Source organism: Sceloporus undulatus, chromosome 2 (assembly GCF_019175285.1).
Source record: "Sceloporus undulatus isolate JIND9_A2432 ecotype Alabama chromosome 2, SceUnd_v1.1, whole genome shotgun sequence".
Lineage (NCBI taxonomy): Eukaryota > Metazoa > Chordata > Lepidosauria > Squamata > Phrynosomatidae > Sceloporus > Sceloporus undulatus.
Genome location: NC_056523.1, coordinates 215022477 through 215042335, shown reverse-complemented (window position 1 = coordinate 215042335; position 19859 = coordinate 215022477). Strand labels below are relative to the sequence as shown.

The window sequence follows — 19859 nt, the reverse complement described above, 5'->3', positions numbered from 1 at the left end:
TGATGATGATGACGACTCCCATGTACTGGACAATTCAAACTACATGAGTGTCCCTGTTAGGTGTGGCTTTGGAGTATAGCATGGCAAAATACAAAGTACGTAGCAAAATCGCTTTCAGCTAGTTTGCATTTTCTGGAGCCTCCAAGAGTGCTGATTGTCTTTTTTGGTTTTTTGGCTGCTTTTACGTTCCCTCAAAAGGAAGGTGGTGTGGGAGCAGGGCGGGTGGTTGAGCAAGTAGGCAGAGTCAGCAAAAAGCCTTGAGGTGCATGTAGCCTCATTTTGCTCACCACTGATTTACAGAACACTTGAGCAACGTAGGAGACACACACTCTCCCCCCCTGCCCCCAGAACAGCTACTCCACTGTCCTCTCTGTCCGCTATCCAGAGATGATGCCTTTTTGCTTTCCACTCATACCCTATGATTCACTGGAACTCTGACTTAAACTGCAGTTTCTTTGTTCTTGTGAAGCATACAGAAACCTAGATTACCTCATCCTCACTGGTGGTAGAGAATAATGTTTCCCACTTTGAATTCCTAAAAAAACTTTCATTTAACTGTACCAAAGATGTGGATGCCTTCTTGAAGGATGACAATTAAGGAACACTTAGCTGTCGTTTTGGTCCTCAAACCAAACCATTCTTTTGTTCATTTACACAGCTAACTCAAATTGAGAAACTCGCAACAATATTGTAATTCTATCAACCAGCTTAAACTGCTACATTTATAATGCTGGATTAAACTAAGGCCCAGAGACCATGAAGAACAACATGAGGTTCCTCAGAACAGGCACCGGCCAGTACAGACATATCTTGGCAATGATTTAAATCAGTTATGGTGATGTTCACATAGGGAACAGTCATATTACTCATCCTACCCCGTTTTGTTTTCCGCAGATGGCATGGCAGGATGCCACACAGAACTGGCTCTCACACCCACCTGATACATATTGCTGCAATCAAGAGTGAATCAGTTCTCTGTTGTCCCCTGGACCAAATTCAAATTCATATCTAATCTCCTGCCACATCTGATGCCCAGGAGGAAGGCAAACATATACACCAAACCATTAGAGGATTAACAAAAGCTTCATTAATCCCCAGCAGCATAAACAAGGTAAAAATACATGTGCTTTTCTTCTCTATGAAAACCAATGATACAGAGGATGCTAAGAGACAGTGTGAAACAGTCTCAAAGCAAGGAACTAAGGAATTATACAGACAGTAAAAATAATCCTGGTAGAATGTGGGTTGAATCTTTGTTGTTCACATGCATTCTCTGAATGCATCGGATTAAGTTTTGGGGAGCTGCCACAAAAACACTTAACCCGGGATAATCAATCTCAGGTTTTTCCAAATTTTCCTAAAAGATTCACATTGTCGGCTGTGTGAATAACCAATGTGAATAGACCCGAGATAAACTGAGATAAAATTCAGCATACTTTGGACATGTTTCAAATACATCCGCAACACTGACTCCATCTTTATTCGAGTGCTGACACCTGTGAACAACAGAACTAACAGAGATGCGCACAGAAGCAGGTCTGATAAAAAAAAAACATAGTATGAACAACAAAACTAGGTTAGTGAGATTATTTGGATAGTCTTGCTAAGAAAAGCGAAGAAGAGAGAGTTTGTATGTTCACCCTGGAACAGGCTCCAGATACCTGCTATTGAACTTGTCTGGTTCTTCTTCCCTGGCATGATGAAAACCTAGACTCAGTTCTGCATCGATTCCAAGGCCACAGTAATTGTTCATCTGTACAATCTGAAAAATGTTGAAAACAGAAATAAAGTTCTGCAATTTTGTCCAGGCTTTCAACAAACAGATTGGGGCATTTATATTATAAATGTTTCAGAGACAATGGAAGGGGATTTTTTTTTTATTTGTCCATTTGGGCTTTGAGGAAAGACATTTAAATGCAAGCCATAAAGCTCTCTGGTTGGTCTTGGACACGTCAGGCAACCCCACAGTATTCGTTGAAAGGATAAATGGGGAAGGGGGAGGGGAAAGGGATAACAATCTTATATATCAACAATCTTATATATCTTATATATCATTGTGAGAAGAGCAGGATATGTGGAAGAAATAACTAAAACAACAAACCTGATTTAACTGAGTTTCCCACTGAGAAATCTAAGGATTGGAATTGTTATAATGATATGAAGCAGTTCCATTAATGTCCTTATCATTCAAGTGAATGATTCAAGAAGAGCAACATAACTAGGATTATCCATTCATAGCTAAACAAGAACTGATTTGTTATGGGGGGGGGGGGTTATGGGTTTAAGAAGAGCCTATGAAGTTTAATAAATTTCATGATAAATTCAAATCTAACTATACTAAATTGTTGCTGTATTTTGAAACTATGTCAATATATCTTAAAGGGTGACATTTGGTGCAGAGGGTCTTAGTATATTATATTTTAAAATACGTTTTGCACATGGACTATTACCAAGCTGTAATACCTAGCACAGCAACAAGCACTTTGTCGATTCAAGAGGTTCAGGTATGAAGCAAGTAGAGCAGGGTGGAAAAAGAAACAAGTGTGAACACAAGAGAGATTGGAGAGAAGATGGTAGGGGGAAATCATGTACCATAGATAAGGTGGCTGGGAGAGAGAGAAAAATCTCCTTTTCTGAGAAAGATTCTCATTCTTGATTGGGAAATTAGAGGATGGCAACTAAGGAGGGAGGTTTGTGAGAAAGAGAGAGAGGAGGGAGGGAAAGGGAAAGGAGGTAAGAGAGAAGTTTCTGGAATTTACCAAAACTAACTTCTGCAACGTCAGCAGTTAAAGTGTTAGGGCAATGATGGGAAATTTGTGGCCCTCCAGATGTTGCTGAACTGCAGCTCTCATCATCCCTCACCACTGGATATCTTGACCAGAACTGCTGGACACTACTGTTCAAAATCTGAGATGTCACAAAATGCCTACACGTGGTTTAGCATTTCTATTTTCTATTTCCTTTCCTTTTTTGAAGGGGGAAAACCTGAGAAAAATACCTTAGGAGGCTCAGGCTCTAACACACCATTTTCTGAGCTTTCAATGGGCTCTTGAGCATCTAAAAGGATGGTCCAACGATCCATAAGCACATCATCAGCCTCATCAACAGATACAAGGATGGAGTACGGATCTTCACCACTGTATCCAGCACCCCAGCGCAGCACTCTACCCAAGTCATTACCTGACCAAAAAAGACAAATTTCCATAAACAACAGCTACAGGAGGAAATTATTTTGGTTTAACAATCACCTGAATATTTAAATACTTCAAAATGTTTAATGTACCTGCCCTGACTTCATTAGAGAAGTCATTACAGAGAAGATTTCACTTGCTATAGGAGTGAAGATGATCTTTTTAACATTCATTTACCAAGACCAGACATTTTAGTATGCTCAGTCACATTTTATTATAGAACTCATATGAACTGGATCTACATTGGAAGCCTTGTGTAGCATTAGGGTCTTGAAGAATTCTCAAATTTCAATCATTTCAATGTTTTATTCCAACAGGTATATTGCTTTTTGCTATGTTAGATACTTTTTCATCACATGCAGTGTAATTTATTGAGATAAAAAATGTTTCATACCATTTTCCAGCCACCCATGCCAAGAGGCAGAGCAATGTATTCTGGTTATCAGTATGCAAACCCCATCTGTGGGGTGGCACTGGAATTCCCAGTGATACCATTAAACCTACTCCTGACCACAATGCTAACCCCTATTGCTAACCTGTAATACACTGGAATTCACATTGGGGTCAGAAACTATCCCACAACTCATTTAATAACAATTTTGTTTGTTTTTCAAATCCTGGTACATAAGGGCTAAAGAGGGGACAGAGTGTCTATGAATTTATCAGCACACTAAGTCTGTTATCACTGTAAATCACCTTATGAGTATATAAATTTGTATTGTGCCAGTTCACAATGTTTGTTTTAGCTGCGGCAGTATTTAGAAACATAGCTATGTCTTTGGGACCAGTGCACAAGTGGAGCATTCATAGTGCCAGGGTCCCATTTAAACACCATCACAATTTGGATCCCCTAGTGAAGCAGGGACCTTATTACAATAGTCACATGCAATATCCAGGTAATAATGCAGTATCTTGTCACACAACAAGCTTTTCCATTGCACAGGGGAACACCACACAGGCAACCTTGACATGTAACACCACAATGCACTAGAAGGGCTGTGTATCATGTCACAGATATAGCTACATCATCATAAAGTTATGAATTATAGATGTGGGATCTCACCCAAAGAAATTTGCCATTTTCGTATCTGAAATCAAATCTTACCTGTTCCTAAAGGCAAAATAGCCACAGATGGTTCTGAACAGACAAGTTTGTGCCTGATTTCTTCAAGTGCACCAAGAACCCAACCAACAGTGCCATCACCGCCACACACTAATATTCGGAAATATGGAATATGGGAGAATGTATGAAACCTACAATATTAAAAAAAAGTCAGCACAACATTATTATACAAATACTGTGAAGTCAGAAATACATTCAGACCTTTTAAATTCTCTCAGCCAACTAAAAAAAAAGCTGGCCCACCAACTTTTATAACAGACTGAGGCCAGGTTCCAAAGGACGGTGCAAGTTCTATGCATGCCCAAAGAGACTTGGAGATACAAGTTATTCAAACACGGGTGCGCACCCCATTAGTTCTTCCGGGGTGTGCAAGGGGGTCTTCTTGTGCAGCTTTCAGCGTATGCTGATAGCCGCAAATGACTCACCTGCGTAAAATGCGGGCGCACTGTATGCTATTTAAATGATGCATGTGTCCTAAGGACTGGACCACAACTTTAGCACAGCCACATTCCTATCCTAAAAACTGGACCGCAGCTTCCAGTCTCTTAAGATGCATGTGTCATTTAAACCGCATACCTCCAAAATGACCTGAAGCAGTTTTCTTTTGGCCTGTCTGTTCGGGCCCTTAGTTAGCTAGACTTTGCTTTCCTATCCTTTATTTCACCCTTAACACATCAACCTCTTTGATAAATGAGCTTCTGTTACTTTGAGCAACTGCTGCCAAATTCCAAATATAAAAATAGAAATGCCATTAATTAAACACACTGCTAAAATTTTGTTAGCTGACTTTAAAAGCTACTGAAAATAATGGAATGATTTGTTATTTGACAGTAAGATTAAACATCTCCACTTTCTTTTTGTTATCAACACTATTCATACTCAGATGGATTACCTCTCATATTGTGGTACTGTCCAATTCAAGAACTGAAACCTTTTGAAATTGGGGGCCAGGATCCAAATACCTGGTAGACAACTAGTCCCATACATCAATAAGGCTTTTGATTTCCAGCTCACAGACATCAGCTTCTCAACCCAACTCAGACAAATTACAAAAATAAAATAAATGTATGATATGGCATAGGAGTTTGCTATTCAATGGAGAAAATCCTTCAGTCATACCTGAGTTGTACTTTAAATGGTTTTTAGAATCTCAATCATTGTGTCTGTTGCTATAAAAGCAAACTTGCCTTCCCTTCCATACTGTAATGATGTAATTTTAGATAAAAATAAAACAAAGCCTACAGATTTTAAACACAGCTCTAGAATATACAATGCCAAATTGTGCAGGAATTTAACTAACAAAAAGGAGCTGAGATGGAAAATGGCTACAGAAGTTTGAAGAACAAGAAGAAAATTCTGGTTTCATCTATTATATATACATCCTACTCATTCTCCTAGGAGCCCAAAACACTTTCATATGGCTCTCATACAATTCCTCCTTGCACTGCTCAAAACAGGGTTGTGTAGCTTCAGCAGCTGAATTGTACTCTGTCCCTTTCAGGATAAGGCAGTAGAAGAATGGAAGGAAAGAGTCCAACAGAAAAAAATTAAGTACTGTATTTGGATGGAAACACTGAGAAACAGGAAATCTGTAATAAACGTTACCCAGGCAGTGGACCTCCATTTGTTAGTTCAAAGACTTGATGAGGATTCAGCAATTTTCTAAAACTGTACAGCAGATCCCGGCCTTTAAGGCCTCCACTTTTTGGATTCACAAATACTAGCAACGGACAGCAGTTCTGTGGCAGCTTGGCTGGCTAGGAGCAAAAAAAGCAACAAAAGAAGATTTTTATGAGCTGAACATGACGCAATTCCAAAAATAGCCAATGGGGTTTGAGAAAGAATGCTGTACTGTATTTTACAACCAACATCTTCACAGCTGAGTCAAGGCACTGTCTACTGTGAATTCCTTCTGTGCAAGCATTTCCGCAGAATATGCAAAAGGCACAAAAGTGAACTTACTAATTTCAGACATGGACTGTAGCTTTTTAAAATCAACTTTGATACTATAAACTGGGTAAAAAGAGGACATATACATCACAGATTTGCAGAAGAATTGAGTTACTGATAAGTCACATGAATATGAATTTTCATGATGGGGCATAACTTTAATCCAGAACCCAATGATGTCCTTGAGCTGCATTTCTTTGCGTCTGTAAAAACTGGCAGCATCTTCCTATACTTGACAGAATCATAGAATCCTAGAGTTGGAAGAGACTCCAAGGGCCATCGAGTTCAACCTCTGTCATGCAGGAAGGCACAAACAAAGCACAGATGGCCTTCTGTTGGGAAGGTCATCTGTTGGGAGTTACAGGAGCACAGGTGGAGCAGTGGTTAAAATGCCGGTTCTGCAGCCACAAGATTGTGAATTCCATCCCAGGGGCCCCAAGGCTGACTCAGCCTTCTATCCTTTCGTAGGTAGGTAAAATGAGTACCAAGCTTGTTGGGGGCAATTAGCTTACAGATTGTTAACTGCTTAGAGATTACTTAGTTCACTGATAAGCGGTATAGAAATGTATATGATATTGCAATTTCTATCGACCTTCTAAAAACCTGCTCTGGAGGCTACAGCAGGGCTTTTTGTTACTGAAAAAGGAAGGATATTAAGTAATGATAATGCCACGAAAGTCCCATTTCCACTGGTGTTGGATTTGGGCCTTATTTATTATTCTCTCTTGCATAGCTTTGTTAGTGGGGTGTGTGCACCACTACAGAACTGTGTTTTTGTTTTGTTTGTTTTTTCAATTAAGCCACGTTCTGCCAATGTAACAGCTTTAGAATGAATATCTATTCAGGTACTGCACTGCTTTGATATATATTTAATGACAACCAGCAGCAGCAACTTAACACAGAGCTCATTACAAACTTCCAAAGTGCTTCACATGTATTATCCTAGTAGTCATTTCTCAGACCTAACTTACAAGACAGGTGGAGCTCAGTGATAGTAGCATATCTTAAAGCACACTCCAGATCTTTATACAGCAAACATAATTATTGCAGTTACAGTATAATCAGCACATCTGCTTCTGTCAACAACTGTGAATGTGTATCTGAGGAATCAAGGCTTAAGTGAGGATGCCAATAGATATACACAGAATGTTCTGAATGCGTATTGTTCATAATTATTGCTCACTCCAAGCAACACCTGGGGGACCCAAAGTCAGGATGCTGAACACAAGGAAAGTATGGAGCCACCCTGTGTCCGTGGCAAAATCTAGTCCACAACAGTTCCCTTTTTACAATCTCAACTGAAAAATAAGGAATCAGCTGTTCCAGGCAGCTGCTTAAAAACATGAACAGCCTGCCTCTGTTTGTTTTGTTTTTTAAAAAAAACAGCTAACAACCATATTAGAGTTGACTGAAGAATGCAACTTTTGTGGGCTTGGGCAAATTAGAAACAGCAGCAATAAAAAGTGAATGGCTTAATGCAAAAAACCAGAATGTGTTCATGGTTTCTACAGCATTCCTTTTTAAAAACTATCCATCAATTTAAATATGTTAACTCTGTTTTTTTTTTTCTTTTAGAGGGAACAAAAATAGTTCATTTTTTAAAAAATCCAATATCAAACATAACTGTTCTTTGTTTATAACCACACATTCCTTTGATGGTTGTAAAATATGCTCCATTCTTTGTTAATTGCTATGATTCTTTCTGTAGCTAAAGTGAAATACCACAGCAAAGTAGAACTGGCTTTATTTTACTTTAACTTACCTGTATTTGGGGTTATTACATTTATTACCCTGATTTTAAAAAAAAACCCTATTTGAATTTGAATATTAGATTAAAATTATGACTCCATATGAAGGGGCACAAATTTAATTAACTGAGAAAAGGTGATGAAGATTAAAGGATGACAGTGAAGGCATACATTAAAGCAAGTAATCTGGTATATACAATATTTACACAGCAACATTAAATGTATTCAATTATTAGGTTTTTTTTGTGTGTGGATTTTTCAGGTTATGTGGCTGTATTCTGCAAGAGATTTGCCAGCATCTAGCATGGAATGCTGGCATGGAAGTGAGTGGGGTATATATACTGTGTGACCCTTGCTTGAGAGGAAGTGATTTACATATTAATCTGCCTATTGGTCTGTTGTTGAATGGCAGGTGTCAATTTAAGTAATGATTCACTGTCTGCTGGACCTGCCCCCCCCCCAACAGACCCTGGGTGGTTTTCATTTGCACTTGTTAAGTCTTGATTTTGGCGTTTTTCAGGACTGGTAGCCAAACTTTGTTTACTTTAAGTGTTTCTTCTTTTTTGTTGAACTTGTCTAGATATTTGTGGATTTCAATGGCTTCCCTGTGCATCATGACCTAATAGTTGTGTCTGAATGCACAGGGAAGCCATTGAAATCATAAACATCTAGACAACTTCAACACCCTGAGGCCTTGCCATTCAACAACAGCCACGTAGCCTGAAAAAAACACACAAAAAAACTATGGATGCCAGCTGTGAAAGCCTTCAAATTCACAATATAATTACTGCTAAGAAGGTAAGAGGGGGGAATAATTAATACAAGGGAGAAAAAATTAATCATCACCTATAAAACCCTAAGCATTCAGCATTGAGTCTATGTTGGATCTAGTAGCACCTTTGACACCAACTGAGCAAAGGAAGTTGTAAGCATAAGCTATTGTAGACTTGGGTCTGCTTCCTCAGAGGCATGAACATGCATGAGGAAGTAGACAAAGTCTACGAAAACTTTTGCTACTACTTCTTCTATGCAGTTAGTCTCAAAAGTGCTACAAGATCTTGCATACCCCTTGCAGGTGTTACCCTGCATTGCCATCCTTCCATACCACACCGTACAGAATGCTTAATAATGTTTTTTGTACCAATATTACTTAAAAATCTTAATTCCCATGTATCACTGGGTATAATGGCAATAGTTGTGACTTTTAAATTATAGTACCATATGCACAGCCTTAATGTATTTATGTGTACATTGTTTCATGTGGTTAAAGTAAAAATTTGGTAAGATGCAAAGTTTTCAAAGAAATTTTTCAAAGAACTTTTATTATTATTTTTTAAATTTTAATTTAATTTTTCCCCCCTTAAAACCTGTGGCCTCTCCGTTCTCTTCCCAATGAACCTCATCCCACTCACAACATTTCTTCAGCGTTTTAAAGGGAGACAGGCGAACACCACAGCCCATTTCTGCCCAAAGGCAGATGTTTGGGAAGCAGTGGTGTCACCCCCTTAAAGGTGTAACCAGGTGCAGTCCACAGACCCTGCACCTGACTTGGGATGCCCCTGTCCAAACTAACATGGCTATGTCTCTGAATTCTACCAACAATCTCCTAGGAATATTAATTCCCTCTTCCCTCTGCCTCCTGCCACTTTCCCCTTTGGAGAAAATGCCAAAGATATGTACACTTTACTCTGAAGATGAAATATGTAGGGGTCCCTGGTAAGAGGAAACAATTGTCAAATTATGGAGGAATAACTGAATTTCTTGCCAAATTTATTCTACTGATGGTGAAGCTGTATTTTAAAGTTCCAGATGCCAATGCAATATATCAAACAAATGTCAATGAAGTTTTTTTGTGAAAACATACAAAACTGGAGCATGAAAATATGGCTAAACCTCTCAGTTTTCTACCTCTTCATTTAATCCAGGTCAACAAAAATGTCACTAGTAATTGAAATCAAGTCTCAAAAGTGACTGTGTGCATCAGTTTTGAACTGTTAGCAGCATTTTGGCATAACTGCTCATGGGGTAGTTTCTTAACAATTCAAAGTGCATGCTAAACACTGTTTTGCAATTCTCATCATGGCACACAGATAACCTCGATTAAGGAGAAATTGTGCATGCATATATGCTAGCAAGAGGAGTGCAAATTTATTATGGAATGATGTGTGGTGTAGATTAGCTGGGGACTTTTCACACTACATAATAATAGGAGTGTGATTTCGTAACTGCCATGGGAGCATCCTGTGGAATCCTAGGGTTTATAGCCTGGTGGAGTATTCTCAGCTCTCTGGCTGAGAATTCTAAGTATCCCTCCCTAAAATGCAAATCCCAAGATTTTCAGGCTTGAACCATGCAGTTAAAGGTGGAATCATGTTGGTATAATTATGTTGCATGAAAGGACCCAAGACGACCCATTCCTTCAGCTTGGATTTCAGGCTCTCAGCAGGCAAACCACTCAAGAGCTAATGTACAGTTGGCCTGCCCTATACACGGGCTTCCCATATGCAGACCTGAGGTCTTGCGGACAGGAAGCCCCAGTTAGATGAATGGTATGCGAACCCATGGTGTGCATACCACGGCATGCACAGGAGCATGCCCCATTCATCTAAATGGGGCAAGGGCATGCATGGAATTTGCTTTATGAAGGGGAGGGGTCAGGAACGGATCTCCTGCATAAAGCAAGGGTCCACTGTACTCTCTCTATTATTACAGCACCATATAACTCCATACTGCCGGGATGAAAATAATTTAGTCCCCATTCCTAAAAAAACAGAGCAGGTGCACTTCAGCTTTGGATGAAACACTGAGATATTTTTTATGACACAAGTACAGATCCCAGGAGCATCTTCTCACTGTGCTGAATTAGAATTTTGTCTATTTTCTGGATGGTAGAGGAAAAGAAATCTAAAACAAATTAAAAACAGGAGTATGGATGGATTTAGAATTCAGAGACATAGCTGTGCTGGTCTGGAATAAGAGTATGCAAAGGGACCTCCATAGCACCTTTGAGACTAAGGGCCAAAACAGATGGCCCTAAAGGCCACGGCCCCGATCCGGCATGCTGCGGCCCCGATCCGGCATTTGTCCAGCTGAAAAGGGAGCAACAAAATGCCGCTCCTTTTTGGGCTGGAAAAAAGTTGGTTTTTCTGCTGCGGTAGCAGCTTTTCCCCATTTTCTGCAATGTGACCTATGTAAATGCTGCACTGCAGAAACGCTGTGACATTGCCCACTGTGTGGTCAGAGGGGCAGCATGATGCTGGCTTGAGGGTAGCGCTGAGGAGTCCGATGTGTGTATGCTACACCCCCACAAATCCGGCTCTTATTGCCAGTCTGTTTTGCCTCTGAGTGAAAGATGTTGTAGCATAAGCTTTCACAGACTTGGTTAACATCCGAGGAAATAGACCAAGTCTATGAAAGCTTTTGTTGTCTTTTGCTTAAAGATGCTACAAGATCTCTACAGGATGATAGGTAAGATATGTTACGCTATTTTAAGAGAATGCTATGCAGGTTTTGGAGTATTCTGGATTTTAGAATTCCAGATAAGGGATATTAAACATGTATTAATGACAACATGAACTTCATGTAGTTTATACGAAAAGCACACTGTACTTAAAACTAGAGCATATGTTAATAACTAACACTTTGTACACAGTGGGTCTTACCTGAACTTCAGGAATGACCACTGCAGATAATGGCTTGTCATTAACAGTGGTGTCCTTAGCAAGCATATATAGTCTTTCAGCTTCAGCAAAGCATGAAATTTCTAGGACAACAGCACCTACAACAAATTGATTCAATTATATCATCTATTGGTCAGTACAAAACATATAGATCTGCTTGTGTAATACAATGTAACAGCTTTGTCTGTGACTTTCAGCAGAAGACTGGATTTCAGAGGAAATGGATGCTTTCCTTTCTTCAAAATTTTCCTTCCTTCAACATTTGATGAAACATAGGATCTGCTAAAATCTTCCTCTCCTCATTTATACATGTGGTGAACTGAGGCTTTCATGCTTCTACTCCCCACCGTGGAACAGGAAGACCTCACTAAAATGATATATTCCCTATCCCTAAATACTAAAAATCAGTAGAGATTTAAGTTTAATTAGAAGTGAGTCTCAAATAAAAGAAAACCCTTCTTGTTTAGTAGCTCATAGCTACACATAGAAAAGGAAGTGAGGAAGAAGCAAGTACACCCAAAGACCATCCCCAATCTCATTGTACGTGGATGGACACATAGCACATAATATCTGAACAGCCACAAGCTTGGTCTTCCATAACCAAACACTAATCACCTACCCACCAAATTCCAGTTAAAATATTACTCTTACCTTGAGATGAATATATGTGACTCACTGAAACTACATTTGCTGTAAAAGGTGAAAAAGCAAGATTTACTTTCAGAGTATAGCACTAAAATGTTTATGCTTTCTAAATGAAAACACATTGCAGATTGTGTAAATAAAGCTTAAGCTATTAATACCATTCCATTTTATCCATACTTTGAAAAATCAGTTTTGTTGTTTATTTGAAGATGTGTGAAGTTTCTCATGGACTAAATGCTTTAGAACAGTAAAGCAGATCAACAGTCCACAGCAGAACAAAGCTAGTTCTAAATACTGCTGATATACTGGTATATTAACTACAGTAATAAAGACAAATCATATTTAAACCAGCCATTACTCTTCATTTAAATTACTGTAAACAAACACTGCATGGGTGGGATTCCAGGAATCTGAGCATAATTTCATGAGTGTAGTAGGGCTTCTGAAGACTACCCCTTACTGTGGGCAGGTTTTGAAAAGGAGAAGAGACACAAATCACACTCTATAAGTTCTCCTGTAGCTACATCCCAGGATCTCCCCTCATTGCTAGAAACAGCCCAGCTGAATCACTATTTATTTCTACAATAGCTTCTGACTCTTTCAAAAGATTTATTACTTTAATAAAGGCATGTGTGCGCATGCATACACACATATTTCATTTTACCCACTGCAAGCAAGGTCAAAATGGCTTACAAATAAAATATACTTAAACAATCACATTTTCATATAAAATAATATTGATGACAATAAAACATAATGACTATAAATTAATAAATCAAAGAGAAATTTGAAAAGTAGTTCATTTCATGGGGGGGAGCAGCTATATACTTTTATGAGATACTCATCTCTAGTTAAGTAGTAATTCTCTCTCTCTCTCTCTCTCTCTCTGCGTGCACGCTGTGTACCTTCAAGTCATTTCTGACTTATAGTAACGCTAAGTAGTAGCATTACTGTTTGATAAATATGGAAGATGCTTTTTTTAAAAAAATGACTTTATGAATTTTGAAAGTAAAAACTTCAACAAAATTAGCCTTGGAATGACAGTCATCTGAAACCTTTTTCAAATATAAAATAGGTTTTCCTTTTACATAAATTAGAACAGAAGGTAAGGTGGCATTTGACTTACTTTTAATGGCCAATTCATCTCTGAGGATGTTTGTATATTCTTCGTTAGAGAGATGAGGTGGCAGACCACCAATAAACAAATGTACCCGCACACTGGATACATTTTTTTCTACAATGTAAAATCTTGTTTGATTCATCTGACGTAGTGAAGTCTGTGGAAGAAGAAAGAAAGCTGAAAAATCACCACATTGCAATTAGATACCACAAGCACACAGAAAGAGTTAAGACTCCAACAAGCATAAATTAGTGCCACTAGCTACCCAAAACAGCCATCAGGTCACTCCTCCTATGTGAGAAAGCATAGTTCTTATATAAATATTTTTTCCTTTTGTTTGCAATTTCATATTTGATCAGAGTTTGCACTATCTGAGGAATACTCGTAATAACAGAGGACAAGTGCCACAATTAATGGTGGTCTTCTTACAAAACCTGGCATCTTTTTCTATGGAATTCCAAATTTTGTGACAAGAATGTTGTTGTTGTTTGCCTTCAAGTAATTTCTGTCTTATAACAACCTAAAGGTAAATCTATCATAGGGTTTTCTTGGCAAGAGTGGTTAACTATGTCATATTTTATTTTACATCACTTAGTTAGCTTGCAAAATCTATTGTCCTTAGGACAACTTGGATATGTCAGTCAGGATGATTTTGGAGTACAAGAAATGCAAAGAACGTTATTTGGAGGAGCTGTACCTGAAGAAAATATTATATAAGTCAAGTAGGGCCTGTGAAAAGTATTAGACCAGAATCCTCTTGTTACACCAAAGCAGCATAACCAGAGGGAAACAAGGACATTGGCACAGTGGCTATAAGGCTTCTTAATCTTTCAGGTGTAGCAGGCCAGCATTTTTTTTCTTCCAATGTGCCATGAACTGGTACTATAGCTGTGCCCATTGACACAAAAATGTGGTTTCATTTTTCATGGAAACTTGCCAAGGACCAGCAGCTAAGGGCTCATAGACCAGAACCAGTCCATGGACCATCACTTTGAGTGGCACTTAAATAAGACACTGGAAAAATATGCTGCTCAGAGCTCACAGATTTTGCCTGCCTTTCCTTGCTACAAATGTATGAACTTGGGAAAACTGCTATCGGGATCCCAGCTTTAAAGTCCTAATCCAATGACCACTAGAAAAATATGTACTGATCACCTCTTTCCTGTTCCTGAATTTTCTAATAATGCTTATAAAGGATGCCTATAGAGATACTTTGACTGCTGGGAGAAAATAATGTTTAAAAGGCCCACACAGCTCTCTCCCCAGACTTACATTCCACCATAGCTGTTTTCTTAAGTGGTTCTAACTTCCTCTTGAAGCTATGTCTAACTTTTACTGAATCCAGTACTGAAGGTAGGGAAAGTGAAACAGGCTGCAATGAGCTCTCTGGTGAAGCTAGATGCTGACATTCTTCTTTCCCTCTCTGTCCTCTCCCATGATCTGGCCACAAACTTTCAAGATCTGCTCATGTCACCAGAAGACAGGTAGAAATAAAAGAGGAGCAGCAGCAGCAGGAGGAATAATAGCATTGGAAAACCCTGGCAGCAGGTGGTGTCCAGTTCAGCGGAGCACTGAATTCAATCTTGGCTTTAGATTTTAAAGGAGCTATCCAAGGTGCTGAAATTTAGCCCTCAAATAAATTCAGTACATGGAATAACTCTTTTAAAGAGTAAAACTTAGAGCGCATTCATTAGTTCTTCTTTTACAAGAAGGAAAGAAAATCCAAGTGATTTTGGTCTGCTTATCAAAACAAGAACAGAAAGAAGAACAGAGAGCTCAAGTAGTAAGCTGTCAAGGAGCCTAATTTTGTCCAAACCATGAGATGAGGAGATGGCCAAGAAGTGAACTTCAGGCACAGAAGCTTTTCATTGCTTTAAGGTATGCAGCTATTGGCTTATCATTCACAAACAGCATGATAGTGCCCTATACTGGTTGTTCCTTAGGCCTGTTACAGACTGCCAAAATAAAGCTGCTTCGGGTCTCTTTGGAGATATGCTATTTAAATGATGCATGGGTCCTAAGTGTCCGGAGGTCGCGCCAAAGCCACACTCCATTCCTAAACATTGGAGTGCAGGTTTGGTGCAGCTTCCGGATTCTTAGGATGCATGCATCATTTAAACAGCATACCTCCAAAGAGACCTGAAGCAGCTTTATTTGGGCAGTCTGTAACAGGCCATAGTATCTCCAGCCAGTGAAAGTGACAAATCTAACTTGAAATTCAAGACACTAGTGTGATGTCTGAACTGTGATACCTGATGTGGCCTTCCCTTAATGAGCCAAAGTATTGAGCCAGGGTTTATGATATCAATATTAAAAACAGTATGAAAAGATGTTGAAAAGTTTTCTTTTATGTTCACCTTTCTTATGTCTTGGAATCTGTCAATAATTAGTTCCTGATCATCCAGCACCATTCGTTGAACTAAGAGGGGAAGAAAAACATTCTTTAGTAGTTCCCTTTTAATTAAAATCAATCATGGAACTCATTAATACATTTCGAATTCTCAAGATGGTTCCTAATTTGTCTAATTAAATTTAATATTTCAAGGAGTAAGTGAAATCACCAAAATGACAATTTAAATCCCAGGATTGTCTTACTGAAATTTAATATTCAGCCAATGAAAAAAAGAATTAGCAATAAATGACAGTTAATATAAGGTAATAATGAAAGACAACTGATTACTTGCCTTGCTTGGAACCCATAAGAAACTCTACCAAGCTGAAATTCTGGAAGCTTTCCAACTGTCAAGAGATAAAAATAAAAATAAACTTCTAGTTAATTGAAACTTAAGCTTTTATGCTTAAAAAAAAGGGAATAAGCAGGAACTGGCTGCCCTAATTGCTATCTTCCTCTAGGAGGTGATAATAGAAGAGGAATGACAGCAAAGGAGGAATAGTAAATCTTCTCAACAACAGGAACTCAGCTCCTGCAGATTCCCACCCTCCTTCTGATGGAAAGACAGGAGTACCTTAAGTCTCCCCAAATATTTTGTTGTTATGTGTTTTCAAGTCATTTTTAACATATAACAACATAAAGATGAAGCTATCACAGGATTTTCTTGGCAAGATTTTTTCAGAGGGCATTTGTCTTTGCTCCCCTCTGAGTGTGACTTGCCCAAGTCAACCAGTGGATTTCCACAGTGGAGTGGGGAATCGAACCCTGGTCCCCAGAGGCAACCACTACACCACAATTATTGCTCAACTTATTTCTATTCCTTCTCTCCATCCCCTTGTCTTTCTCCAATAGAAATGGGCAGCAGCTAGCCTGGAGAAAAATCATTCAGATAGGACCCACAATGGAACTCCTTTGCCCTTCTTTCTGTGTCATTTTAATTTATTCTGGTTTAGATAACAGTGTTCGGATTTGAATTATATCAGGACAAAGGTTTTTTAATTTGTTCATACATGGCCTTGAGTTAGGGGTGAGTTTTGAGGTGGCCACATTTGCAGATGACATGGAATTATGCAGCATGGGAAGAAGAAAATCAGATTGTAAGGAGTTCCAAAATGATCTCTTTCAATTGGAGTCATGGTTAATAAAATAGCAAAGGAGATTTTAAGCAAGTGTCAAGTAAAATACATTGAGGCAATGCCTCCCCCTCCCCATTTTGACATATGTACTGATGGGATCTGAGCTTCAGCAACTGGCTGAAAAAAAACCTGAGGCTTGCATTAAGCAGCTCAACCTAGTGTGTGAGAGTTGTTAGAAGCAGCAGCAGCAGCAATAGCAGCAGCAAATTTCATGTAGAGCATATCTGGAAAAAGAATCACAATAAAACTGCCAGTATTGCCCTGCCTTCTATACAAACCAATAGTACAAGTAATGACCACATCTGCAATACTGAATGCACTTTTGGTTTCTGGACTTAAATCTGGGCACCGTAAGCAGAGAATAGGTGCAGAAAAGGAGCAACCAAAATTATAAAGAGACTAAAGAGATTTTTCCTACTGGAACAGTTTACAAATCTGGAGACTTTTAGCTTAGAAAAAAGAGCAAATTAAGTTTATGATAGAGATGCAGAAAATTATGCAAGTCATGGAGAAAGTAAATAGAGAGAAACTGTTCTCTTTCCCTCATAATCCTAGAGCTTGCGGGTCATCTACTGAAGATTAATAGTGAGGGATTGAAGGCTGATGAAAGGGAGTATTTCTTCAAACAGCACATAACTAAAGTGTGGAACTCACTGCATCATATCTAGTGATGGCTGCCATTCTGGAGGATTCAAAATGGGAGTAGACAAATTCATGGAGAATAAGCCATCAATGACTGTTAGAATAGCTACACAACATCTCCTGTACCAGAAGTAGTATGCGTCTGTGTTATCTACTGTATTATCTGCTGTTAGAGAATGCGAGAACAAGGATGCAATTCCACTCATGTCCAGCTGTCAGTCTTTCCACATGCAATTACTTGGACATCACAAGCCTCTGGTCTGAACCAATACAGCTCTTGTGTTATTAAAATTATTGAATACAAATCAAAGCAGGAAAAAATAGAAACTAGAAGTATCCATATTATATTGTTTACCTGGTATCCAAGCAGTGGGAGAACTTCTTTAATTACTGTTTGGGTAGTGCTTTCCTTATTTATCCGTATTGACACACAGGCCATCCCAACCCTAGGAAGGAAAAATCATTTATGCAAGATGGACCAGCACTGAGGTAAACAAAAGGCATAGAGACAAAGGACTCCCCTCCATCTCCCACTACCCAATTGCCTTCCCTACATATGCTTTCCTCCCAGCCAAGCTCACTTTCAGGATCAGACCCTAGATGAGGAAGAAAGGAATACAAACTACATGTATGTAAGCACTAAAAAAGAAGAGTATGATGCACTCACCCACCCTTTCTAACCTAAAAGTGTAGCTGCTTCAATTCTCACCCCTCATTTAGATCAGAGTTTAAACTGATAGATTTCTGACCATTATGCACCCTAGCTATATTGTAGTAAATAATTTGGGAAGAAATTAAAATATAAAATCAGACACCATTGAATATACTCTGCCTTGACACTGCCTAACATGTGGGAACCACTGCCTGATAATATATGGAAACAGAAGAGGAACACAACACTACTTTGTAGCTAGTAAAGGATGAGAGGAAAATGTAACCTGCCAGATGTTATTGGATTGCAGCTCCTATGATACTCCAAGTCTAGCCTAGTTGAGATGTAGACCTGAGACAGCCTGAACTTCTGGTAAAAGTAAAAGCTACCATTACCTACAGTTCTCATTACCTACACATGCAGTATAGGAATTGCTCTGATCTGTTTGACTAATAAAGTGATATGCCACTTTAGTTTATTTATAAGGGAAAACAGGGTAGAAATATTTTAAATAATCTCTCCTTTACTTAATCCCTATGTCACTCCTGCCATGACAAGGATCACTGATTTGGAATTCAGAGAGGGAAAGATTACTCACTTCAGCCAACCAGGATAAATTTTTATGACTTCATTGTCCCTAGGTTTGGCTCTGATAATCCAAGCTTCAGGAACAGCTTCTCGAAATACAGATCCTGGTTGTGTGTCTTCTGTAGTATCATTCCTATTAATTATGTCATCACAAAACAAGCCCTGCTGAGTGAATGTTTGAAGCTCATAATCTTGTGGATCATCACTGATGTAGTAACCCCTCAAGGCAGCCTCCTAAAAAAGCACAGGAACACACTGTGTAGATTTGCTTTTTAAATGACCGCATGGATATTCTTGAATGGAAAGGAATTATGATCTGATGTCCATGATAACTGTTGTTGCTGTTGTATGCCTTCAAGTTGTTTCCAACTGGTGGAGACCCTATCATAGCATTTTCTTAGCAAGATTTGTTTGGAAGGGGTTTGTCTTTGCTTTGATGCTGAGAGTATGACTCGCCCAAGGTCACCTAGTGGGTCTCCATGGCTGAGCAGGAATTTGAATCCTGATTGCCAGTCATAGTCCAGTCCTCAAACCAAAGGACAAGTATTTGAAAAGAAAAGTTATACTTCAACATGGCAATTCCTATGTTCCTACTAAGAGCTATGATACTAGATACTATTTGGATTTCAAATTCCTAATTTATTGATTGATTTAATAAGTACTTGTTGTTTTGGAAAATAATAATAGTGGAACTACAATTAAATGAACTGCTTCATATAAAGAGGTAGTTAACAATGACCATACGTCATTATTTGGATATAGAGAAGATAGCAAATAACTGGCTTTCTTACCACAACTTCTTCATTTTTTGAAATCCTTGGAACTGTAATAAGACGATACTGATTGCGTTTTACTGCATCATTCCCATCATATATTTTTAATATTTGCTTGCCTAGAAGTAAAATTGCATTTTCACATTTAATACACAAAATAAAGTACTGGACACTTCCAAATTATTAAGAATTTTAAAGTTAGAGTTGAATTGGTACTTC

At 38.7% G+C, this 19859-nt stretch overlaps 1 protein-coding gene across 1 annotated transcript in view; it reads right to left on the bottom strand.

Moving 5' to 3' along the window:
* Nucleotides 1–19859, bottom strand: part of DGKQ (diacylglycerol kinase theta) — an 87931-nt gene that overhangs the window by 11805 nt on the left and 56267 nt on the right. Inside the window, exons 8-19 of the mRNA XM_042453333.1 lie at nucleotides 19659–19759; nucleotides 18878–19101; nucleotides 17983–18073; nucleotides 16142–16196; nucleotides 15815–15876; nucleotides 13464–13614; nucleotides 12344–12382; nucleotides 11675–11790; nucleotides 5920–6071; nucleotides 4297–4445; nucleotides 2999–3180; nucleotides 1662–1762 (exon numbers count right to left, since the gene is read on the bottom strand). Coding sequence (XP_042309267.1) covers nucleotides 1662–1762; nucleotides 2999–3180; nucleotides 4297–4445; nucleotides 5920–6071; nucleotides 11675–11790; nucleotides 12344–12382; nucleotides 13464–13614; nucleotides 15815–15876; nucleotides 16142–16196; nucleotides 17983–18073; nucleotides 18878–19101; nucleotides 19659–19759 — 1423 coding nt within the window. The remainder of the gene's footprint in view (nucleotides 1–1661; nucleotides 1763–2998; nucleotides 3181–4296; nucleotides 4446–5919; nucleotides 6072–11674; nucleotides 11791–12343; nucleotides 12383–13463; nucleotides 13615–15814; nucleotides 15877–16141; nucleotides 16197–17982; nucleotides 18074–18877; nucleotides 19102–19658; nucleotides 19760–19859) is intronic.